General features: G+C 48.3%; 10 protein-coding genes across 10 annotated transcripts; 4 read left to right on the top strand and 6 right to left on the bottom strand.

Annotated features, from left to right (window-relative positions):
- Positions 1 to 607: 607 nt before the first annotated feature.
- On the bottom strand, positions 608 to 3,171 carry N7496_006352 (proline-specific permease; the record flags this gene model as incomplete). The annotated part of the gene is made up of 10 exons (XM_056699281.1): positions 608 to 748; positions 811 to 1,018; positions 1,072 to 1,160; positions 1,218 to 1,845; positions 1,898 to 1,958; positions 2,009 to 2,044; positions 2,126 to 2,216; positions 2,281 to 2,437; positions 2,519 to 2,757; positions 2,878 to 3,171. The coding sequence occupies 10 exons, from the start codon at positions 3,169 to 3,171 to the stop codon at positions 608 to 610; spliced, it is 1,944 nt and encodes a 647-aa protein (XP_056554694.1).
- An 886-nt stretch (positions 3,172 to 4,057) lies between these two features.
- On the top strand, positions 4,058 to 4,368 carry N7496_006351 (uncharacterized protein; the record flags this gene model as incomplete). The annotated part of the gene is made up of 2 exons (XM_056699280.1): positions 4,058 to 4,180; positions 4,237 to 4,368. The coding sequence occupies 2 exons, from the start codon at positions 4,058 to 4,060 to the stop codon at positions 4,366 to 4,368; spliced, it is 255 nt and encodes an 84-aa protein (XP_056554693.1).
- A 615-nt stretch (positions 4,369 to 4,983) lies between these two features.
- Positions 4,984 to 6,196, top strand: N7496_006350 (uncharacterized protein; the record flags this gene model as incomplete). The annotated part of the gene is made up of 3 exons (XM_056699279.1): positions 4,984 to 5,122; positions 5,157 to 5,875; positions 5,936 to 6,196. 3 exons carry the CDS (start codon positions 4,984 to 4,986, stop codon positions 6,194 to 6,196), a joined length of 1,119 nt encoding a protein of 372 aa, XP_056554692.1.
- Positions 6,197 to 6,357: 161 nt separating this feature from the next.
- On the bottom strand, positions 6,358 to 9,236 carry N7496_006349 (uncharacterized protein; the record flags this gene model as incomplete). Its single annotated transcript, XM_056699278.1, has 3 exons — positions 6,358 to 6,792; positions 6,863 to 7,249; positions 7,311 to 9,236. 3 exons carry the CDS (start codon positions 9,234 to 9,236, stop codon positions 6,358 to 6,360), a joined length of 2,748 nt encoding a protein of 915 aa, XP_056554691.1.
- A 584-nt stretch (positions 9,237 to 9,820) lies between these two features.
- On the bottom strand, positions 9,821 to 11,301 carry N7496_006348 (MFS transporter; the record flags this gene model as incomplete). Its single annotated transcript, XM_056699277.1, has 2 exons — positions 9,821 to 10,846; positions 10,897 to 11,301. 2 exons carry the CDS (start codon positions 11,299 to 11,301, stop codon positions 9,821 to 9,823), a joined length of 1,431 nt encoding a protein of 476 aa, XP_056554690.1.
- Positions 11,302 to 12,354: 1,053 nt separating this feature from the next.
- On the top strand, positions 12,355 to 13,581 carry N7496_006347 (FAD-dependent oxidoreductase; the record flags this gene model as incomplete). Its single annotated transcript, XM_056699276.1, has 3 exons — positions 12,355 to 12,378; positions 12,431 to 13,188; positions 13,260 to 13,581. The coding sequence occupies 3 exons, from the start codon at positions 12,355 to 12,357 to the stop codon at positions 13,579 to 13,581; spliced, it is 1,104 nt and encodes a 367-aa protein (XP_056554689.1).
- Positions 13,582 to 13,781: 200 nt separating this feature from the next.
- Positions 13,782 to 15,096, bottom strand: N7496_006346 (oleate delta-12 desaturase; the record flags this gene model as incomplete). Its single annotated transcript, XM_056699275.1, has 3 exons — positions 13,782 to 14,149; positions 14,205 to 14,979; positions 15,034 to 15,096. 3 exons carry the CDS (start codon positions 15,094 to 15,096, stop codon positions 13,782 to 13,784), a joined length of 1,206 nt encoding a protein of 401 aa, XP_056554688.1.
- Positions 15,097 to 16,740: 1,644 nt separating this feature from the next.
- N7496_006345 (uncharacterized protein) lies at positions 16,741 to 18,604 on the bottom strand (the record flags this gene model as incomplete). Its single annotated transcript, XM_056699274.1, has 6 exons — positions 16,741 to 17,424; positions 17,489 to 17,700; positions 17,751 to 18,025; positions 18,085 to 18,249; positions 18,363 to 18,448; positions 18,512 to 18,604. Coding segments are annotated over 6 exons (1,515 nt in total), but the record flags the coding sequence as incomplete, so codon positions are not given.
- Positions 18,605 to 20,263: 1,659 nt separating this feature from the next.
- On the bottom strand, positions 20,264 to 21,868 carry nemA (Nem1-Spo7 phosphatase catalytic subunit NEM1; the record flags this gene model as incomplete). Its single annotated transcript, XM_056699273.1, has 2 exons — positions 20,264 to 20,406; positions 20,464 to 21,868. The coding sequence occupies 2 exons, from the start codon at positions 21,866 to 21,868 to the stop codon at positions 20,264 to 20,266; spliced, it is 1,548 nt and encodes a 515-aa protein (XP_056554686.1).
- A 627-nt stretch (positions 21,869 to 22,495) lies between these two features.
- On the top strand, positions 22,496 to 24,026 carry N7496_006343 (translation initiation factor eIF2B subunit beta; the record flags this gene model as incomplete). The annotated part of the gene is made up of 4 exons (XM_056699272.1): positions 22,496 to 22,593; positions 22,675 to 22,970; positions 23,029 to 23,881; positions 23,954 to 24,026. The coding sequence occupies 4 exons, from the start codon at positions 22,496 to 22,498 to the stop codon at positions 24,024 to 24,026; spliced, it is 1,320 nt and encodes a 439-aa protein (XP_056554685.1).
- Positions 24,027 to 24,093: the final 67 nt, after the last annotated feature.

The raw sequence follows: 24,093 nt of genomic DNA, 5'->3' as shown, positions 1-24,093 counted from the left end.
AAGTCTAGCAAAAAGTCCATTACAGAGCGCGCATTTTCAGGCACATATATTCATTTCCTAAATGACTGCATTTGGTGAAAAATAACCGGTCCAATTACTTATATACCCAAGAAAGTTCCTCTGTTCCTCGCCAGTGCAGTAGTGTCCGATCAACTACTAAGAGGTACGCCGAAAATCGGTAATACGTCTAGTAGAAAAAGAATGCATGGATTCTGCAAATTTGACGAATACTTCTCCTTTATTACTCTTGAATATTCGAGCCTCACTTGACCACCCTATTACCAGTAGTAAAATAAAATTTATTCATTATTATTTCAAACAAATCATTCCAGTGATTGGATCATGATGACTCGACCCCATTGACCTCGACCTTGACCTCGGTCGTTTGGTGATACATTGGTTTACTCGTTATCGCTTGATTTTGCAGGCTTTTGGTGGCTTCCAGGCCCAGGCCTTTGTTCTTTGTCTTGTAGGCCTATATAAGCCTTTCCCTTCTTCTTTTGCTTCTTCGTCTTCACACTCTCTTCTAGATAGACCAATTGACTCAATTTCCCCTTTTGCTTCCTTGCGCTAGTGTCGGTGACACCATCAGATCATATCTATTACTTCAGGTCTGGGTTGCACCACGAATCTCGTGCAGCTTTTGTAATTTTTTGGCGACCATATGCCCATCGGAAAGATCTACAAAGGCCCATCTAGCCTTCCGAGCGATCTTGAGCACAGCCCAAAGTCCAAAGAAGACAAATATCTAAAGAAGCTCAAGTCAGTGCCGATCAAGCAGCAATCGAGCAGGTAGGAATAGCATCTTACAGTCAAATAAGGAGCGACAAAAGGAAGGAAATGGAAACCCTTCCATAGGGCAGCTCCACCAGCTACCACTAAGAGAAAAAGGCATCCCACGAAGGCTAGGTAAGCCAGCAGCGGCTGCCCATGGCTGCGGTATGGATATTCGTTATAATTGTCTCGCTCCACTTGAAGTACGCCTTTTTCTCTGAGGATATATTGATGGGTTGAGATGCTACAAAGATCTAAGATTAGCATAATACTCAATCACGTTGGTCTGTCACTCACCAGTGGTAATAGCGAATGAATGCCAGACATTCACAGCCCCAGACAATGAGGACCCCCATAGATGCCATTTCACTCAACATTTCGATGAACTTATTTCAGGTGTCAGTTAAAATATCGAACCGACATCAAATCCCAAGAAATATTACCATATTGATAGAATTGCGCGTTTCTGGTTCTCCGATCAATTGTAGAAATGGAACCCACCAAAATGCAATAGCAGAGAAGAGAACGGCACGAATGGGAACTTTGTGGCGATTCGTTTTTCCAAACCAGGCAAGGACACGCAAATACCAGGGCTGTCCCTTACCACCCTCTAGCCCACTGGTGAGACCGAATAAGGTCCGGGAGGCGACATAAAGATTTGTGCTGGTACATGTAAGGCATGTGAAAATGAGAAACACGTTGAAAACATCTGCGAGATGGGGGATACCTGACTTCAAGGCAACAGTAACGAATGCAGCCTTACTACCAGGTGTGGGACAGTGGTCTTTGATATCATCCGAGAGCCAACTCACACGCGGAAGCTCACAGTCTTCTCGACCTATGTCTAGAGTAACCAAAAATCCAGCGATAGTGTAGGCAGCTGTCGAAAAGATCGAAATATATATTGCAGAAAGTTTCACGGTGTTTCCTATCAATGTATCATTCGGACGAGGTATCGCATCTGACGGCGTTGTTGACCCTGACTTCTGGTGTGGCCATTTTGCCTCTAGCGCGGATGCAGCGACTATTTCGATTCCAACATATGAGAATGTTGAGATGGACATTCCCATTCTAGATATCTCTCAGTCAGTCTGAGAGCTCAAGGATGAAGTATATTACTTACAGCAAAGCAGTGAACCAGTTCGGAGCGGCATCGGAGTCAAAGGCGGTTGGCGAACTCCAGTCTGCTCCAATTAGCACTACTCAATAATGGCCATAATAGCATTTGACTTACATTTGACTCCAAGCGGGGAGCTATCTGCCTGCCCAACTTCTCAGATAACATGTCAGTTGTTTATTTCGAGGAAGCCACAAGTAGTTGGACGTAGCAGCAAACTCGGTGAGGACTCACCACCTCTGTTAATGGCAATCAAGGCGCAGACTATGATGGCAAGACATAAAAGCTTGATACCTCCGGTGAGGACTTCGAGCATACCGTAAATCTTGGCAATATCAATACTGACTCTGATAAGGGATTTAATCTACTTAATGGTGATTGAATCGTACCTCGATTTTAAATGCATTTGCCCAAACGATGATGAGAGGAATAAGGAGATACAGAATGCCCGCGTGTATACCAGTGCTGTTGTTGATAACAGGCCAGAAGTTAAACTCGGCCGCTGACGTTGCAAGGAGAGTGGAGAACGCCATCGAGTATGTGAACCTGGAAAAGGTAGTAGTCAATAGATTGTTCTCATCGCCCTTTGCGCCCACTTTACTAAGGTGGTTAAAAAACGGTTCATACCAATACGCAACTCCAACAGCAATTCCCAACTCAACGTCGACGAACTCGCTAACGTATACTGATAACGCGCCGGGTATGGGCCAGATGCAAAGCATCTCTGACACACATTGCATGACGGACCAGGACAGAAGCCCTACTAGCAGGAACGACAGAACGACAGCCAAAGGACCACCAAGCTCGAGCACTTGACCACCTCTCCAATAAAGACCTGTCCCAAGGACTGCATTTATCGTAATCATCTAGTTGTGTCGCGTTAGCTTAGTTCTGAGAAAAGATTCAGAGTCCTAGCATCTGCCTAACGCTTGGCAGTATTGCGTATCCTGATGAAATCAAAAACTCGTGGTTAGATAGCGACATACAAAAATATGAATTCCTTTCAGACTGCGCTTCACCGTTCTATCAGGACTCGGTGTGACAGTGATCAGCTTCGGGCTCACAATACAGAATCCAGTGATTGGTTCCGGATATGGAGGCACATCCAGGCTTGAGTCACTTCGGGGATTGGACTCGTTGTCACTAGATTCTGCCACGATTTCTTGGGGTGGTTGAATTGTATTGGCATCCTCGGTCTGTGTGGATGTGCTCCTGATCTGCGATGCTAAATTCGATGGGCTAGTCAAGGGGATCCACACAGGCCCTTGTGAGGGCAGCATCCTGTTGTCGATATGGCTCTGTTTGGCTTTGATTGACAGACCGCAAAAGACCAGAATCAGGAACGCTCGCTCTAACTGCAATTTTTCAGCAGCACCAAGCGATTACATACCAGCGGGAGCGCGTTTGGTATTCTAATGGTCTTCATAGGTATTAGGAGCCCCGGTGGATAGGTTGGGGGCTTGTAGGCGGCTCGGGCGCATAGCGTTGTCAGATAACGACCAGAATATGCGCTGGGACAAAGATACTGTAAAGCCATGCATAAGCCTAGCCGTGTTGAGATGCATGATAAGCGAGAGCTAAAGTGGCTGATCTTGCCACAAAAATGCACGCGACCGCATGCAACCCCCGTTTGTAGTTGGGTAAGGCTGCTGCCACCCCCTGGATTTCCCGCGCGCACCCCCTAAGGCCTTAGGGTTCTGCCTGGCATAATAATACATAGTATTCTATCTGGTAGTCTTTTGTAACGTTATAGTGGAGTTTTATAGTAAGTTCAGAATCTTGAACAAACATCAAAATCATCTTAGTAGTCATACTTTGAAAAATAGGTTGAGAGATATCATGTGGGCTATCCGGAAAGATATCTCAAAAGACCGTCCGAAAGATCCAACTTGTACTCAATGTAGCCCGTCAGGCAGAGATCTAAGGCCCCAGGGGGTGCGCGCGTGAAATTGAGGGGGTGGCAGCAGCCTCGCCTTTGTACATAGTTACCCCTGCTTACTGCGGTCCGTGCCAGGCTCGCGTTGACGTGGCCCCAGGCAGATTGCTTCATATTCAGCCTCAGTACTGGGGCGGGGTACTCTAAGCCCCCTCTTCATATTTCGAGAGTAGAGACGTTCGAAAGACTCAGATCTAAATTACTACATGCATGTATTCCAATTTCACATGATGGCCGACAAAGCCCACCCAGAACAAACTACGCAGAATACCACCAGCAAATATCTCACACAAGATAGACTTCAGGAAAAGCTGGAGAGGCTGTTTCCTGGACAAACTGAATTCAATATTCGAGTATGGAGAAGGGGTTTCCCTTTACTCGGTGTATGTAAGGCTGATTCTGGGCACAGATGAGAGAGGATCAATGGACCTTCACGGCACCAAGGATTGTGAGCGATGTGAGTATTGAGAGGAGTGTTATACCATCCACCATAGCAAGTTTGTGGCTGATAGATATTCGTTCCAAGGCTGAAATCGAGTAAGAATCGACTGAAGTTGGGGGAAATTGCAACAGGAGGGTGCTGAGCATCGGGAATTTAGTGCCGCTCGAGACCAGTAATCGACCAATCGACCGAAGGGGCTTGCGCACAGGTGATATGAAGAATACGAGGTGGTTGGGGATGATCTTGTTAGGGGGGCGAGGCGGAGGAAATGAGGCGCAGGCAAAGGCGTAGGAGAGGACAATCAATACTGTTCTGGGAACAAGAGCGGGCTGCCTTATCCTATCTGAATATTTGCGCTTGTCTATAACAATTGACCGTGGGACTAATTACTTTCACCTTGGCAAAAGCCAGCCAAAAAACCCATCGAAATGGTTCCTTTAGATCACTGCTTTGTTGATCAATTAATCGAGGCCGTACAGATTTTGGATGTCGGGTTAGACGCGGCCGCTTCTTCCTTGGAAGTACCTTATCAACGATCGGAGGTTTCAAAGACAGAGGAACTCACAGCACATTTACAACATTCCCGTGGATATACTCACACATGCCGCGTTATGTTAGTGGCCCCAAGCACATTTATACCCTACGTTTATGGCTGACGTCCCCAGATCAATATGCCAAAGGAACTCGTGGCGCCCTTTACAAGTCACGCGGCAGATGCTCGATGCTATTGTCGCTGAGCATAAGATTGACTCCTCCTTTTGGGAGCTTCCTTCCTGCTTTTACCAACGTAGCGATGATATTGAAGAGGTCTTTTGTGTTCCATACACCTTGGTTCGCACAGCCTCCACCATAGGTAGAGGAACATTTCCCAGAATTTATTTGGGTAGAACATACTGACGCCAGTGAATCAGAAATTTCATATACCCTGAGATACCCCGAGTATAAAGAAAGTGAGGACAGATGGACCATCAGACAGACCGGAATTTACCATCAGTTCGATACCACAACGTCCAAGAGCCTATTCGTTCTATTCAATCCAACACCCCGATCCAGCGCCCAAAAAGAGGCAGAAAGATTGCTCAGTGACTCCCCCTCTATAGTGACAAGGGAGCCTTTCTGGCTGCATCGACTCCTGTTCTCTATCTATACCCCTGCTTGGCGGGGGTATATCGGGTCATTGGAACGAAGATTCTTGCCCATTGCCAACACAGCTTTTGCGACATTCATCGAGGAGCCATTGCGCCTCAGTTACGATCACCTCAGCACACTAAGTAACCTAGAGATCCGGTTCCTCCAAGTTCCAGCAATGATTACATCCACAACAGATGTAATTGACGAACTATGTACGATCTTCGAAGCAATATCACGTCCGAGTATCGAAAGCCAGGACCTTCAAAATCATCGTCGCAAGTGCCTTGTCAATTCTCGAACAGCAACGCATCTCAAGGATCGAGTGCAAACAATTGCTCACTTGCTTGCTGATACCCTACTACTTCGCGATCAGGTTGTTGCAAGGGAGCAGAACAAGAATATCTTTCAGCTAAATAAGTCAGCTGTCTTCATCACTACACTCACACTACTCTACCTCCCGGCCTCGTTTCTAGGCGTAAGTCTACTTTCTAAATTCATACATGCTCTGGGCTTGCTGACGGCTTTCCTGGTTTAGACTTTCTTCGGTATGAACTTTTTTGCGATGGACCAAGCTGAGAATCGCATTGTCGGCACTCCCATGGTGTGGATATATGTGGTTGCTTCGGCTGTGCTCACTGCATTTACATTCTTGTTTTACTACTGGCTATTGCATCGCGATGGGTCTGTGTTTCGTAAGCTGGTGCCAAAGGTGCCTGAGTGGAATATCCAGGCCTTGAGACGACAATGGACAAATCGGATGAAGGGTGATGTGGAGCTACAGAGCTATCAACTTTGAGGTATTGGTGAGTTATCTACCATTTTCGACATCACGGATATACATAGACCTTGAGAAATTCCATCTATAGACGTTTTAGCTTTTACTTTCCCGGAAGATTTTGGCAAATATTTGCAAAACTTTGTCCATGAACATAAGATTCATCATATCGCGCACACAAGTCAGTCAATCTGTACTTTGTAAATAGCCCGCTGGTTGGCACTCATCAAGGCTGCAAGCAGCACGTATTTTTCTCCTTGTATATAGCCCAGCCTCTCGGTGAACTGATCATTGTAGGAAAGGCCGGTGAATTGGGCCAGTTCTCTTATCGACACACCACTAGTTCCTGATGTGGGCAACTGTACCTCTAGCAGAATCATGTTATGGCTTGCCACATGTCTTCCAATAGCGAACATCTTCCCCTTATCCCAACCTGTCATCAACTTGAGTATACGATAACTCTTGATGTCTGCCTGCATAGCGGCGGCATGATTTGCTTCCTCTAGGCCTTGTATGTATAGGCGCCTTTCTTTCGTTACAACTGCACATATACTAGGGTGTAGATAGGTGGGCGCGAAAGTGGTGAAAAGGCCAACATCGGCGCCGCCACCAAATCCCTTCATCATAGAAATGTCAGTCTTAAGCACTCCTGGGGGCTCCACGGTATTCTACAGTATCTTTACTCACCTGTGAGCTAAATATGACCGATTCTAGTCTCTTGGATGTAAGACATATATGAACGAGAGTCGCTTTTTCCTCTTGACTGTGAATATTGATTCTTGGGCGGATAATAAGGTAAATATCCTTGTTCGTCGGGAAAGATAACTCAACAATATCTGTTGCTGGCCAATTGAGCTCCTCCATTTGCGTATATTCACCAGGAGCAGCCACAGGTGCAATGTACAGTAGCGCTCGGTGTGGTGCTTCCTCTCTGCCGTGCAAGATACATGCCATCAGTTTGCTATCAGATGAAATAGCAAGGTCCACTATCTCCGGTAGTGATGGTGTGTAGCACTTCAGATGGGAAAAGCTGGCATCTACTGATGTGCCCCTTTTCAAATCAAACACATAACACTTCGAACCGTATTGTGTTAGCTAGGGAAGTTGAAAGGATGAAAAGTCGGATTTCGCTTACTCGAAAGGTACCCCCCGAAGTAGAAGCCAGTAAAAAACGGTTTGTCAATCGAACGTTCTTCCAAAACCAGTTCGAATCTTCGTTTTCCAAAGACCACTCAGCTTGTGGATGTGCTTCACCATCTCCACTCGAGACCGATAGCGAAGTAAAAAGCGTCAACTCAGTGTCAGTCCAGAATACAACGAGAGACCCGTCACTAGAGATTTCACAATTCTTGAAAGGATGCGCCGTTTTGAGCGTCCATCTGCGGATGTGTCCTCCATCTTCAGGAATCGCTCTACGCTTCAGAAATCGGCCAAGTATTCTTTGCTTTATCGTCGGGTCCTGGTCGTGCCTCGATGAGTCGACATCTTCTAGGTTCGAATAAATGTTATACGTTTCTTGCAGTATGTTTCCGACTTTCCCGACGCCACATCGCCTAGATTGATCTCGAAACACGTCTTTCTCGAGAAAATGCAACACGTCTTTCAAAGCTTTCCCTTCTTCAGAGCTTCGCTGCTTGCCAGACAGAATTAGTCGTTCATGCCAATTCTTGACGACAGGGTGTGACTTGAAAGGTCCAAATCCTTTATCACGAAGGAAAAAGCGATCAACCCCATCTGCTTTGGCGTGATTCGACCGTGCCTCCGAGTATCTGGTCACACCCTCGGCTCCCATCTCCAAGTAGACAAACAGAACGCTGATCACGCATCCAAGGGACCAGACATCGCTTCCTGTTTTCATTGATGAGATTGAAGCCATAGATTCAGGTGCTAAGTATGTGCCCTCCCCATGCAAAGCCAAAGTAGGTGTTGGAGTCGGCTCAGGCCCAGGTTTCGAGCGCTTAACGAACCAACTATTAAAATCTCTCTCCTTCTCAATATTTTCGCCTTTCTTTTTCAATTTAACCCGAGCCATGCCAAAGTCACTTATCTTCCAAATCTTCCTGTCGTCGTCGCCCTGAAATATCAGGATGTTGCTCGGCTTTAGGTCCATGTGATAACAGACCAAGTCATCCCCTTGTGGTGTCTTCATCTCATGGTGTAGGAAGTTTAGTCCCCGAGCTAATCCCCAAGCAGAAAGGATGATTGCAGCCTTCTCCTTGGTAGTGCTGGGCTTGATATCATGATAGTCCATCATGTATGCCTTCAGGTCACAAATCGCAAGAGGCATGAAGAGGCTGTACTTGTCGGGGCCAATTGCAAGACTCCCAAAGTTCTCGACAATATTCTCGCATGATCTGTCAGAGGCGAGAATCTTCTCGAGGACAGCGTGTTCCTTACTTGCAGCGGGAAATTGACTGCTAATGACGTAGTCCTTCCTTGCGACCTCCAAGGGCGCCGGATTAGCTGTTCCGTTACGATCATCGTAGAAATGTCTCGTTGCAACCTTGACTTTGTAAACAGTCCCATAACCTCCCTGTGCTAGCCATTTTTCCTCTAGATAAGGGAGTCGCCGTCGTCCCGGGTCTTCGACGCGCTGTTCTTTTCCTTGATGAATAACGACCGGGCAAAATATGGCTTGGTTTGCAAGAAACTTGTCACGCGTGACTTTCTCCTCGAACAATAACTTGAGCTTCCCATTTGTGGTAGGTAGAGTGAAGATGCTGCTCCTGAATATGTCTGTGACCAAAAGCTCCGTAGTAAATGTATGCACGTCCTTAACAGCGCAGCTGCTGAAAAGCAAAATGGCAAGAAAATCGTGCAGTCCTTGTTCATCGATTCTTTCAGTGAAATCATCTTCACTTAGATCACTCTCTATAGGAGGAGACCAATCCAAACTCCCGAAAAGAGAGCGCAAGACATCTGGTTGCAGCACCTCCCTCGATGTTCCTATCGGCGCAAATCTATGTTGATCATCTTTCCGTCGCTCAAATTTCAGTAGAAATTGCAGATGTAGCTTGTTTCTTAACTCATAAAAGGGCTTTTGCGAGTTGGTTGTTGCCATCGTAGTGGCCGCACTCGCGTTGTCGGATGGCTAGAGGCAGGAGGCCGCATCATTCGGGGCACTCCTTATCACCAATAATCGGGGTGAGGCTCAGCTTGCCGCTCTCAAATCGCGTGACTTGATTTCTCCGAGGTCTGTGATTTGCTTCTTCCCCACCCCAATTCCATGGCTTACAGACCGCCGTGCGATGGTTGGCTGGTTGATGCTTCGCCCCTGCGTTTTGACCCAGGCGACGGGAGCCGAGCGTCAGCTGTCACTTGACGATCAAGGCAGATTCATGTTTGCTTTTTATGAAGAACGTGTTATGCCTGGTTCATCTGCAATTTCCCGTCCCGGCTATGCCTTCCTTTTATTGAACACAATCGTCATCTTTCAGTAGGGTTATCTGTGGAAAGGGTGATAATATACGCGACCTGGGCTAATCACTTCGCGCCAGGGAGCTCCGGATATGTGAAATAAGACTTCAAAGAGTGTCTAGTTCCATGGTATCAAGATTACTAAAGAACCATTGTGTTGCTACCCCACCTATTCCCAGATTAAGCAGAACAGGAAGCTTTTTTCCACATCGGAAGTACGTCCTTTGCCTACTTCGCCTGGTCTGCATAGCTGCTCCTCGCTCGGAACTTTTCACCATACTTCCACAGGATAAATGGAATAGGGCATCCGACAACCAGTGCTAGCAATGCCAAAATGCTGTTTCCCCATCCATATCCCAACGCCGAGTACATCTCTGGACTGAACAGGGGAAACCCGAATCCTGTCAATCCCCGCAAAATATATACCGCACCATTTGCGCTAGCGGCATAGACCGGGAAAGTATCCAAGAGGTAGGCACTGACACACTGGAAAACGATGGTAGCGCCCATGAGTGGCAGAGCAATACCAAGATCAGGGATGATCCAGTTTGACTTGTACTCCGCGCTCCATCCGAACCACAAAAGGCCGATCGGTACAAGCAAGGATGCTGGAACCATCATCGGTAGGCGGAATTCAGGCTTGCCGACGCCATTGTTCTTTGCCACTTGGTATCGATAGACCCGATCGGTAAGGAAGGCACAAACAGCTGCTCCGAATATATAGCCAATGCAGGGAGCAATATAGTTGAGTGTGCCTATGCTGAGCTTCATATGGTATTGGTCTTTCCATAGATTGGAGAAGCTGGAAAGAAGCAGGTACACAATCCCATACAGGTATCCATAATAGCAAGCCAGGGCTTGCACGATGGGTTGAGTGCAGAGGAAGTATAAGGATCGAAGGAGCGTTCGTCGATAGCGCTGACCAAGAGTCTCATTCTCTTTCTCATATGTAGTCTTCCATACTGATTCGGCTGCGTCTTTTTCCCGTGCATGTTCCTTCATTCCCTTCTGTTTCTTGCACTGAAGGAGAACTGGAGCGTAACTCTCTCGTGCCATAATGGCACATAGGAATAGGAATGCTCCTGATGCGATGGATGTTGCATAGAAAGCCCAATGCCAGGTGGAATAGTCGGCAATGAAGCCTCCAACTATAGGTCCCAAACATGATCCTAGAACGGGGCCCATGCTGACCAGAGCCACGGGGAGGCCTCGCTCTTCCTTTCGGAAAACATCCCCAATCATACTCGCTCCAACCTGGAGCAAGGTTAGTATTAAGTGCTTCGCTTCAAAGAAAGGGCACCTACTGCTAATGAGGCACTAGCACCTGTTCCGCTCAACAATCGGAATACCAGGAGCTGCGGCATGCTATTTGAGAAACCTGCAGCAAGGTTGAAGGCAAAGTAGAACAAATTCCCTGCCTGTAATACTGGCAATCGTCCATAGAGTTCACTAAGAGGACCAAGAAGAATAGGTCCAAGGCAGTACATCAAAAGGAACAAGGACAGTGCTAGCGGTCCGGTGACAGAGGATGTGACATTGAATTCGGCTGCAATAGCCTCTTCTGCAGGCGTCGTTATGGTTGAAGAAAGAGGCATCAAGAATAATGGAATAGCCACAGTGACCATGATAAGCCATTTTCGAGACTGTGGCCAGTCTTGAGGGTGATCCCCTTCAAAATCAACCACAATGACGCTTTTCTCGGACGACATATTGACTGGTTATCAGTCGAACTCAGAAGAAGAACGATGGCAGTTGCTCGAATGTCGAACTGTCAAATAGCTGGCATCAAATAAAGGGAGAGGGTACCTGCGATCAACAGACAATCGACAATCATTTTCGACCCTCCTTCCCCTAGATCTTGGCCTGTGGGTATAGAACGCGTACACCTCCCAGGAAACATATTTTTGAAGTGATTGTATATGTTTGATCGACATGGATCCGCAAGATCACGAAATCTCGATATTCCTGAATTATGGGTCTCAAGAAAGTCGGGCCTGATATAACTAAATATTGAGGGACGAGTGATGTCTGGATCTGATGTCATTGTATGAGGCCCCTTCGGTCCCCTTCTTCCTTCTGATACTCCACCTTACGGCAACTGTCATTAATGCGGGGCTTTTGGCGCGTCAAGGGATCAAGATCTTATGAAGCAAGTATCCCTTGAATCGGAACGACTCAATCAAGTAACAATCTCACACGCTTTTCTCGTGGTTCGGGTTCACCGGGCAGGTTAGGATCGTCATCCCTTGGATGAGCGTCGAGAACGCGAGGCATCAAACTTTTTGCGGAATGAGCTTCCGCATTCAGCGAAAATAATCCAGGCTATGTCAATTGGTGAGGTTCGGGACAAGAATATGGGCTCTGTTCTCGTTTGTTCAGTCGTTTAGTCAAGACAAACGAAGGGCAAAGGCTTGGTTTACTTGGAAGTTTCCACTAGGAATCAGAAACCTGAGGCTCCCGTTCCACTCTGGTTCTTTCAGGCATCCATGCCATCTTTCAACAATGGCTCGCTTATACAGAAAGATCGAATATTAGCTGTATCCTAGAGGGTCCGACGCTATAGGACAAAGCCAAGCATCATATCGATATCGGTTCACCGAAATGCAGGGAAATAGCCCGGTCGCGGAGAAATGCCGAATGAGTCACCTGCATCACCAGCGAGACTTCTCGACAATATAAACGGACTATTTGCCCTCGTTGCCCCATGATCTCCCTGGAAACCTCATAATCCGTGAGATTCCATTGCCGATCGTATCATTACCATGAATCAGGGCCAAGTCATCATCGTTGGGTGAGCGCAAAGACCGAATTTTTCTCTCAACACAAACTAAACAATAGCCATATTTCTCCAGCGCCGGTGTCTTAGGCCTCAGCTGTGCCGTACAGCTCTCTCGATCGGGCTATAAAGTCACAGTTGTCGCTCGAGATCTTCCTGGCGATTCTCATATCGACTATGCCTCCCCATGGGCTGGGGCCCACTTCCGGCCCTCCCCCGCAAAAACGCCAGTAGAGCAGCTCGAACAACAACTTATGCGAGACACTTACAGCGAACTTGAGAGACTGGCAAAGGAAAATCCAGAATCCGGCGTCAAAATCGTTCCGGCGATTGAATACTTTGACTCTGCTGATGCGGATTCGTTCCTAGCCAAGGAGAATGGCTACATTGACTGGCCCGATTTTCGGATCCTAAAGTCGGAGGAATATCCTTCTGACCATGAGTCGATCAAATTGGGCGTTACCTATCGCAGCTGGGTCTTGAACTCTCCTGTATACTTGCAGTGGTGCCGGAAGCAGGCTGAAGAGCAGGGTGTCGGGTTCGTTCGGGCAAATGTAGCATCCATGGACGAAGCCGTCTCCATCTTCCAACAAGAAAGTATAGGAAGTGATGGAAATGACGTCCGAGCTATCATCAATGCGACAGGCCGTGGATTGAATGATCCCAACTCTTTTCCATCTCGTGGTCAGTTCATCATTGTGTCCAATCAGTGCGACAAGACGATCAGTCACCATTGGGCAGATGGCTCATCCACAGTGATCATTCCCCGACCTCTGGGTGGAGGCACAGTTATTGGGGGGACAAAGGAGCCTAACAATTGGTCAGTTGCCCTGCTCTGCTGATCCCAAAATCTGATACCTCTAGGAATATCTACACCACTAACCAAAGCAGGTCCGAGGAAATATCTGACACTGACACCGAAACAATTCTTAAACGAGTTGCAGGTATTTGCCCTGAGCTCATCGACCGGGAAGACACTGCCACCGACAATACTCATGGGTTCGACATTCGTCAAGTCTATATCGCTCGTCGCCCTATGCGACGAGGCGGTTTGCGCCTAGAAAGGGAATTTATGAACCACGGCATTCCTCTTATCCACTGTTACGGCGCTGGTGCGAGTGGTTTCAAAATAAGTTGGGGTGTGGCCAGAAAAGTCGAAATCCTGGTTGCTAATACTCAACTTCTTGTGAATGATCCCTTAGAGACATCATGAGCGTGTTAGCGACATCTTCAATCATACTGCCAGCCCCGCCCCGTCCAAGCTGCTTTGTCAAATGGAACGGTCTTCAAGATATTCGAGTAGATCCAAATCTATTCTTTCGCATCTAGAGTCTATGTCTAAACTTCTAATAAACAACAAAGCTTTTGATCAGAGCACATCAACGCTCTCTCAATATACACGGGTCACAAAGTCTAGTTTTGCTTCTTGGATCCATTCTCGGGGAGCTTCCAGTGGAGAACACCGTCCGAGTTGACATCGGAGACAACCTTGCAAGTAGTGAAGGTGTCAACCAACGACTTGATGAAAAGTCCCTCGTCGAGGTGGTACTGGTCTCCGAGGTAAGGGACAATCGCGTTGGTGGCCTCCTCGGCGTGGTAGAAGGGAATCTTGGGGAACAGGTGGTGAACAACGTGGTAGTCGATAATCTCGTGGAAGAAATGACGACCGATGAAGCCGAAGCGACGGTCAACAGTGGAGAGGGCACCCTTGACGAAGGTCCACGCATCCGCATCGTAGTGGGGCACCTCGGGGTGAGTGTGGTGCAGATAGGTGATGGCAACTAATATAACATGTTAGACGTTAAATCACAAGATTACGGTTATGGGGTTTCTTACCAAGCCAGTGGTGGACCCAGAAATAAGGCACAACGTAGAGCAGAGCAATCTTCCAAGCTCCCATCTGGGTAGCCAGGTAGTAGAGAGTGCTGCCAACAATCAGAAGGCCAATATCAGTGATTGCAATCAGGTGTGCCTGAGAATCGGTGAAGAGAGAACCGAGAGGGTCAAAGTGGCTGTTACGAAGCGGCTTGGGGCTGTTTGCCTTCTCGGGCAGACTCTTGCTTCCAGCGCTGACATTGAACATCAGGTAGAACTGCCATCCAAAGATCTGGTGGCTCAGAAGCGCAACGGCGTTGTACAAAGGAGTCTCCTCGAACAGCTCCTTGACCTTCTCGATCATGGTAGGCACCTTGCTCTCACGCTCCTCATCGATGGGAGGAACGAAGACAGTGTCCTTCTCGATGTGGCAGTGATAACGGTGGTGTCTCGCATGGGTGATCTTCCACGAGAAGTATGGCACCATGAGCAGGGAGTGAGTAGCCCAACCAACAACGTCGTTCAGCATAGGGTACGCGGAGAAAGCGCCATGTCCACACTCGTGGCCGAGAATCCAGATTCCAACGCCAACGCAGCCCTGGACGAAGGTATAGGCAATCCAGGCACAGGCCCGCTGTGTGGAAGTCGGCAAGAGATCGATATGAAGCGCTGCATAGACGAGCACAGAAGCGTAGATGAGGTCGCGGACAAGGTAGGCGAGGGACCTGATCGCAGAGCGCTCAAAGCAATGAGCAGGGATCTTGCTTCTCAAGAATCCATAGGTGATCTCCTCGGGCTTTACAAGGTCAGCGCAATTGCAATTGACCTGCTCCAAAGCGTCGAAACTCACCTTAGCTTCGGCCTTCAAGCGGTAGGTCACCGGCTCGACCGTCTGAATTGTTGACGATGCCATCTTTGCGTATATTGTTGCTTCAAACACAATCGACTTGAATCAACAAAATTAAATACAAGAGGAAACCTCGCCCCCTTGTCAAAGAAAAAATTATCTACGATAAACGCATGGTCCAATGATTGGTTCCTGAATTACCCTAATCATGGAGCCCTATACGAAGCCATCTCCTGCCCCTTTCCAGACTGTGGCGCAGCAAATCCATGGATGGAGTCAAAGAATGCACCAATGTGATAGGTAGCTTTGATCACTTCCGAGACGCGTTCCAAAGACTCGCTTAGTTGTCCAACAGAACCGTTGAAAATCGTTGAGTTTCACGGGATTCTGCGTGGAGAACATTTAATTTTCTAAACTTGGCGCTAAATTTAATTTCTTTTCTCGCCCTCCGATTGGTCCCAGTATCTCTCTAAGTTTGAGCCTAATCACTAGCTTTGATGGATAACGCCTCAGTAGCGTTGGAATTTTCCCTTCCCCTTTTTCTAGATTTCTAGATGAAGTTAGTTGGTTGGTCGTTTTTGCTGATCATGCTATTATTATTTCATTATTTGCAGCGACATGTAGCTCACTACTCTGTACTTTCAGAACACTCAGGCGTTGTCTACATAAGCTTCAATCTTATCACTCCAACCACAGCCATTAGGTGGCAAATTTTGAATGAAAGGGGCAAAAAATCCCTAGATGGAAAATTTCAGACAACGGGGAAAGTCGGACAGGGGGTTTCGTTGAGAATCTCGTTATTAAAAGAGGAAAGAATCCACCGCGGAGAGCTCCCTGACATATGGAGCAACTAGTCCGAATGGAGGTGTGGATCTAGTTCCCGAACTCAACAATTGAAAAAGGATCAGAAAAATTGGAGAACAAGAAGATCAATGGCATGTGAAAGGGGTATCTCCAGTCTTTGTTTCTAGGGCCGAGAACAAAAGAAAACGAGAAACCAGACTATCAATTCCATCGTACAATTGCTTCGTTCAGGCATTAACTGTGCAATTCGCCTTCAAAGCAGGGGCTACAATGTCAATCAATAACTAGGTCTCGCGTCTCTTCTCCGTGAACCAAATTCTCCAACTTGACTGAAAATTGGCATCATGCCTGGCTCTGATGATGCAAGGTCTTGATGCCTCATTGACCCGAACAGCCTAAATCCCGATTTGCGTTCGCCCTTGAGATACCATCAAATTCTACAGCCACTTTTCTTAAGCTCCCGCCTGGCGCGCGTGGCAAAAACCATTCATGTTCTGTGCAAACGTGTTGATTTCTTTTGCAACTCCAACATAAATACATGATCTGACATATCTACAATGTGATGCCTTAGTGTACTAATCTATTGCGATTTCCCTTGCCGCGTTAATTTGTCCACAAACCGCGGCCCTGAGATCTAGAGACTCGAGCAGTGGGCGCGCCAAATCTCAGTAAAAGACAATCTGCTTTGAGACAATTTTATCCCTCTAGCTAGGCTCTTTAGGCGGAATGCACCGTGATGAGGTGTCAAGGGTCTATGTAGAAGATTATCAAGGAAGGGGGCAGAAACATAGAAATATCCCCCTCGGCTTAGAATTTCGAACGCTCCCAAATATTCACTTTCGGCTTTCTCTCTACAGCTTCTCGATATAGCCAAGGAGCATGCTGTTGCAGGTTGAAAGGTATTTATTACCTTTCTCTACTTTTCTTGCTCTTCACCTTGCTGCTGTCTTCCCCTACATTATTCGATCCTCCATTAACAGTCAGCCACCCGCACCCCAGCCCCGTGACGATTGAAACACATGCTGCACCCAGGCCAACCCAGAATACATGCACCAAAGCCGTATTGTATGCTTCCAACGCGAGTTCCAACTTACGAGCAGGAACCTGGTCCTTGAGGTTTGTTGCTCCGGACTGTAATATACTGGTCACATCTAGACCTGGCACCACAGTTGCGAGCCCTCGAGAAAGCTGATTTAGAAACACATTTTGCGAGATAGACAGCGTCACAACGGCACCCAGAAATTGCGCGAAGGTTAAAATAACGATGACCGGGGTTATGTCGGGGGCCGGGAAGTAGGCATGTATTGCCGTATAGGGCTGCTGGAAAAGAAGGCCGCATCCAAGGCCGAATAGGGCCTGATAGCTGATGATATGGGAGAGAGGAGTATATGGGGTAAAAGTTGCTGTAAGACCAGCACCAAGGGACATAAGAGCACCCCCAGTGACCATGAAAGGGAGATAGTACCCGATCTTAGTTACGAGGATGCCACCTAAAACGATAGCAATCGCCAGCCCCAGGATGCGGGAAAGGTCGAGCAGGCCGGACTGCATAGTGGCAACTTCACGCAAAGCTTGGTAATAGAGCGGGAGCTAAGCAAATTGAGTCAGTTGGGCGTAGATGCGGTATAGGGTTCCAGGGAGTAGCATCGCTCACATAATATGTAAAAAGATACAGTGCCCCGGCAGTGGAAAAGATCACTAAGACATTGAAAAGCAGGATACGTGATCGCAGCAGCCGAAGTGGCAGCGTCGCCTGGTCTCCTATATAGTATTGCTGAAGTGCAAACACTAGACACAGAGTCCCTGTCACCACGAGTAGAGGAAGTACTTCTTTACTGCTCCAAGCATATCGATCACCACCCCACACTGTAGGGCTAGAACGAGACAAATTGTCAATAGTACAGAAATGCCAATACCAACAAGGTCTAATTGACGCAATTTACCCCACGTAGAGCGGGTATTGGATTGATTGGATTGATCCTCAGTCTTGAGAAGTCGCAGGCAAGCCAGAACGGTGAAGATCGGTACCACGCCCAGTGGAATACTGATATAAAAACAGATGCGCCAGGACGAATAAGCAGCGATGGCCCCTGCAATCAAGGGAGCAGTGGCGAGTGCGATGTACTCAACACCTCCAACGAGACCTTCATAGAAGGGGTGGCGATGCAAAGGCGTAATTCGAACCAAGGTTCTAATATAGAGCTGTAAGCTTTTGGTAGCTCAATTGCACCATAGATAACGCAGACTCACATATTACATCCAGAAAGGATGCCAGCATTACCGAGACCGGCAACTGTTCGACCGATAATGAAAGTCATTGAGGATTGTGCCGTGGCACACAGAATAGATCCTATGACAAACGTCACGAGGGAAATTACAAAGATGGTGCTCGTCGAATAGAATGCATAAAGCTTGCTATAGCTAAGGACAAGTGGCACAGGAGGCCAGAGAGCTAGTTGGTTGACAACATATCAGATCAAAGGCTGGAAGGAGTCAAACGGACGGAACGTATATTAAGGATGACTTACTATGCAATACCATACCAGCTCACATCATTTAAAGCATTGGATTCATCGGTAATAATCGGCGAAAGGGTTCCAACACACGTCCCATCCTATCAGTAGTCAGTGACTACCCTCGCTGTTCCTGGTATATGCCCATGAGGGACAAAGCTCACATAGCCGCCAAGGAAGCTGGCTGAACAGACTGAAGCCAGAACCGTGAAAAATTTCCAATTTGATAAGTCCACGAGGTCCTGGTCGGTGGAGAACTGTTAGTCTTGGGAACTTGTACTCTGACTAGTGATCTGGGCACCAGGTTCAGCTACAGCAGCAGGCTCACTATGCTCTTCAGGATGTTTAGTCTCTTGTAACTCCATAAGGATGATGTTATTAGCTCGGCTCAGCACCAAGGACCTAGTTATGCGGCTAGGAGAGTATTTGTCCACACAAATACACCCTTTAAGCCAAGATGCTATGTAGACTTACGTCACCCATCGCTTGCCATTTATAACCTACCACTCCACGCGATGCGCTGACAGGGTTCAAAGAATCATCCAAAGTAGAGCTGCTTGTTATTCGACGTGTTTCCGGGGCGTGGGGCTAGAGATACCGAGAGCCGCCGGAAGGCCGTCGGCGATGTGTGTGCCCAGAATCTACATCGATGCTTAGCACCTACTGTATAATACGCAATTGAACGCAAGTGAGATCTAGGATTTTGGTCATGTCTTGCATCGGCAGAATCCGATGGCCCTGATTGGACCATGTACATATTCTGAATGACTGAGTGTCCTTAAATGCTCGCCGCAGACATAATCATTCGTGCAGTATACCCAGACTCGCGCCGATTGTGATTAGCCACTTATACGACAGGGCCTAGGCTCCCAAAGTTATATTCAGTGAACAAAACTGCAACATGGTAGAGCAGGGGTTCTATACATTATAAGGCGATCTGTATGAGCAAAGTAGATGCTAGTTAACCTTGGTTGGACTTATCGATCAACCTTTTGAAAGATGTTAGGAGTTATATGGCAGTGGTATTCTACTTTGCCTCCATCTATAAAACTTGATTTGAAATCAGGACCCAACCAACGACCTTTTGGTCTCAACTATGCATATAAGCCTTCTCATGGTGATAATTCAAGGGGGAGGCTGTCCTTCTATAGAAATCAAGAAAACCTTGTTCCGTGTCTATACCACTGGTGGGAAGTATAGCAGCCTATTGTAGAAGTAGGAACCTAAACTATTTACAACCCGAAAGCTAGAGTAAGACTGCCCGAACTCACTGTAGGAGATCACGAAGAATCTGTTTTAGCAAATTCAAGGTCAAACACTCCATGGAAGGATCAACTACTCGGGTGGGGCTGGGTCGCTGGCGTGAAAGTTGGCAATCACATGCATACCACACAGGATTAGCGAAGGGGGGGGGGGGGGGGGGGGCCTAATAGACCTGTTTTTCAGACACGGCTTGGTCTTGCTACTTCATACCAATTATTAAATTGCACTAGTGACGAATCATAGCAAGACTGGACCGAGGCGAAGGGCGGGGTGGTGCAGTCCAAATACACGTGTCAGTCTTAAGAAACGCATGCTGAGCCGGGACATGATCACAAAAAACACTTCATTAATACTTGAAATCCACAGCAAATATAGACTCGATGCAAAGTATGTATAATGCATTTCATCTCCAATAAACAAGACACCTCGTGCCATTATGAATAAACTGCGCTTCGATGATATAGCTTCATTCCTCGTCCGTATGTCCTCCAGTCCGTGCAACCAACGTATTATTCCTTAATCGATCGTCTTTGTTGTGAATCGAACGTGGCTTCGCTTATAGAGGAACACAAGCAAAAATCATAAAAAAACTCCCTTTACACCTACAATGTGCATCCATAGTTACAAGGTTGCGATTAAAAGACCGGCAGCGACTATGTCTCCGTCTCACCGCGACGAAGTGCCAACAGGGCCCTAACGTCGGTGACATACTGCAAAGCTTCCAGCATGGGTACTAAATGTAACAGACCATTATCCGTGGGGTCATTGATCCAGCCTTCGATGGGAATAGCGTTGTCTAGGAAAGAACGTTAGTAGCTGAATGGACAGAGAGTAGCTGATGCATGCTACACACCCTCGTGGAAAAGATAGCTCATCGGGCTGTTGTCCAAAATCATAACCTTGCTAAGGTCCGGTTCAACAGAGCTCAGATCTTTGATATACGCGCCGTTTCGAAACGTGCAGTGCTGTCTGTAATAGCGTGCCTGGAAGTACTTGCGTTCCTGCTCGAGCCAGTCGATCACAGGGTCGGCGTATTCCTGTACGGATGCGGTAAAGATCACAAGTTTATACCACTTGGAAATCTTTCGCAAGAAGTCATCACAGTGTGGCCGCTTGTGGACATAGTACAGAATTGGATGCTGCGGACCTAACGTAGTCTGCGGCCCTCCGGGCGTCAGAGCGGTGCTCACGGGCATGGAGAGTTTCACCTCGACCATGTGCCCGCTGGACATGCGACCGCCCTTGGCGAGCGAGTGGATGAGCGTCTCATCGAGATCGAGCACAAGGGTTTTCTGCGGAAGCTTGGCATTGCGCGGCGCGGCCGTATATGAAGGCAGTCGCTGCGGGAGAAGCGGACGTGGAGGAGCTGGAGAGTGGGGGTATTTTGTAATGCGATGAACAGATGGAGAAGTAGGAGACTTCAGGCTATCCAAATTAACGGCGCCCTGGACTCGAGTCACACCCTCAGGCATCGGTTGCCCCAGATCCGCACTCTGGGTCCGTCGTTGTTGCCTTTGCTTTTTCAAAGTTTCCTCGTTATGCAGCTTAATTCGTATAGACCGGCGCGGTGTATTGTCGTCCTGGTTTGTGTCGGGGTCCTGGGCTTGGTTCTTGCTTGATCGAGTCTTACCGCGGGTGAGACCGTTAACGGGTCCGCGGTCGGTCTCTGATTCAGACGTATTGGAATGAATAGATTCACGAGATGCTTGCGGTCTGGGCTTGCGAGTGGAGCCACTTCTTCGCCGCGTTTCTACCCGAGGAGGCCCCTTATCCGGCCGGGTCCTTGTATCGGCAGACGTTCTCCAGATCTTCCTAACTGGGGCAAGAAGCGAATAGTGCCCGTCGCTATTTTGAAAGCACTGGGCAACGAAAATACCGGGGGCAGCGAGCGTAGATAGAATGAATTGGATCGTTTCGGCTATCGCGTCGAAAATCCGTTTGGTGATGAGCCGCCAAGTGCTCTTCGTTGCAAGAACACCATCTTTCTGAACACCATGGAGCAAAGTCGTCTTCTCGTCAAATGAATAATGCGTGTCCTCGTAGCCTTCGTCCTCCACGTACGGAGCCGGGTGGTCGTAACTCTGTTCGGGGCTGGCGCTTGACCGGAAGTTATCCTCGCTGTGGGACCGGTGCTTGCCAAAGTCAAAGTCACCCGGCGCCGCCGCGCGCCGTTTCTCGCTCTGGGATTGCGATCGTGGACGCGGAGAGCTGGAAGACTGCCCGATGACTCGCGAGGAGAGGATGTTCAGCGAGTTCATCTTCCAAGGAGGCCCACGGGAGACAGGGGCGCTGGAGATCTATAATACAGGGTTTGGTCGTGAGCGAATCGTCCAAATTACTTGGGGCGGTCCATCGGGGAAGTGACTCGTAGGGTCGTGGAAGGTCTCAACGGAAAGAGAGGGGCATCGTAGGGAGGTGTAAGCTGGGTTCACGACTCGTTTCAACGGACCTCAATGCGCCAGTCTCACCCGTGCCTCGGAAGTATTTCCGCGCTCAACTCCAGACCGAATAGTTGCCGCAGAAGCAGAAGCCGGCTGCAAGGGACTAAATAGGACGAGGGAGATCGGATTGAAGGAGTAAAGAGAACAACGTCACGGGCGCGAAAAGGAGAAGGAAGCAGGGCCGTGACGAGGGCCCAAAGTGTGGGGAAGCGGACAGCCGGCGAACGGCAGAAAATCGATTGCTTTGTCGCCCACTTTATCCTCACTAATCTCTCGGTCGACCACCTGCTCCAGTTTCTTCTTTCTCTCTTCTCTTCTTCTCCAAGATCTTACAAAGAGTAAGTCCCCTTTCATACTTTTGAAACTGAACCGCCTCCAGCTTAGAACCAAGCTAATCTCCCTACAGACTGTTCTGCGATACCATATCAGACATCCCACTTCCTTATGCCGTCGACGTCGCTTGCCCTGACGCCGGGCTTGGGGTCTTTCCTCAAATCCCTCAAGACTCACCCGGTCGAGACCTCTATTGAGAATCTCATTTCGTGCGCATTCCTCCGTGTTTCCACTTAAAGCCGCGCTGCGGTAGACGACTCCGTTACTAATATAGTGGCTTCCCTATTCAGATTGCTCAAACGACGACAAATCCGCCATTCGCGATCATGCGCTACGGCAACCGCCTACTTGCTTCGCCATGTTGTCTCGGTGTGCAAGACATCCGACCCGCTGAAGCTCATTGAGCGAGTACAGACCGTGGGAAGGAGGCTCGTCGCGGCCCAGCCGCGTGAGATGGTGGTGGGCAACGTTGTGCGACGAGTGCTCGGACTCATTCGTGATGAGGCAGAAGACGACCATGAAGCTGAGTTTGCTCTGAGTGAAGCTGGATCAGAGTCTCAGCCTCAAACTCCCCGGGCTTTCGACGGTCAGTCTTTCGATCTCCGTGACTCATACTCTATGATAGGTCACTAATTTTTTATTAGATCCGTCCCCATCACTTCCCTTGGATAGAGATATGCTTTCTCTCCGTGCAGAGGGCGCAGAGCGCTCATCATCTCGCCCTACCCTTCACTCCATGTTCAGCCTCCTCTCCCACCCCGAAGCAGAATTCTCACCTATAAGCACCCCGGGGACACAATCTCCAAATGGACGGATGCCCGGCCACGGTCCCGGAAAAGATGTCAAGGCCGAAGTGTTGGAAGGTATCGGTGAGATCATTGATGAACTGGGTCAGGTCGACGATCAGATTGCGTCCTATGCATTGGAGCACATTCATTCCAATGAGATCATCCTCACACATACCTCATCCACGACGGTGCAAAAGTTCCTTGTCAAGGCCGCTACTAAGCGCAAGTTCACCGTCATTCACGCCGAATCCTTCCCCAACAACCATGAAGCTACCCACGCCACTGTCAGCGGCAACCCCCTCGACGATGACGAGAACCTGAGCACCGAGGCATTCCAGAAGCCTCTGATTGCCCTCGGCATCACTGTCATTCTCATCCCAGACTCTGCCGTCTTTGCTCTGATGTCTCGTGTCAACAAGGTCATCTTGGGCACACACTCCGTCCTCGCGAACGGTGGTCTCGTTGCTGCTGCTGGCACTCGGGTCATTGCTCGCGCTGCCAAGGTTCACCAAACTCCCGTGGTTGTTGTGAGCGGTGTTTACAAACTGAGCCCGGTCTATCCCTTCGATTTCGACTCTCTCATCGAATACGGCGACGCCAGCAAGGTCCTCCCCTATGAGGACGGCGATCTCGTCGACCAAATTGACGTCCAGAACCCAATCTATGACTACGTCCCGGCCGAGCTGGTTGACCTTTACATCACCAACTTGTAAGTTTCCTATGATTTGCCTCGATCTAACCTATACATGTGTGGCTAACCATTATATCTTTTCTATTGTAGGGGTGGTCATGCTCCGTCATACCTCTACCGTATTGTGTCCGACCACTACCGGAAGGAGGACATCAGCTTCTAAATGACGAGGTGTTTGACGAAAAGTTCTTAGTTGGCAGCTTTCTGGCGCTGTCAGTGGCATTCATGGG

Source organism: Penicillium cataractarum (assembly GCF_028827025.1).
Source record: "Penicillium cataractarum strain IBT 29864 chromosome Unknown utg000005l, whole genome shotgun sequence".
NCBI classification, from domain to species: domain Eukaryota; kingdom Fungi; phylum Ascomycota; class Eurotiomycetes; order Eurotiales; family Aspergillaceae; genus Penicillium; species Penicillium cataractarum.
This window is presented reverse-complemented; position numbering and strand designations above follow the sequence as displayed.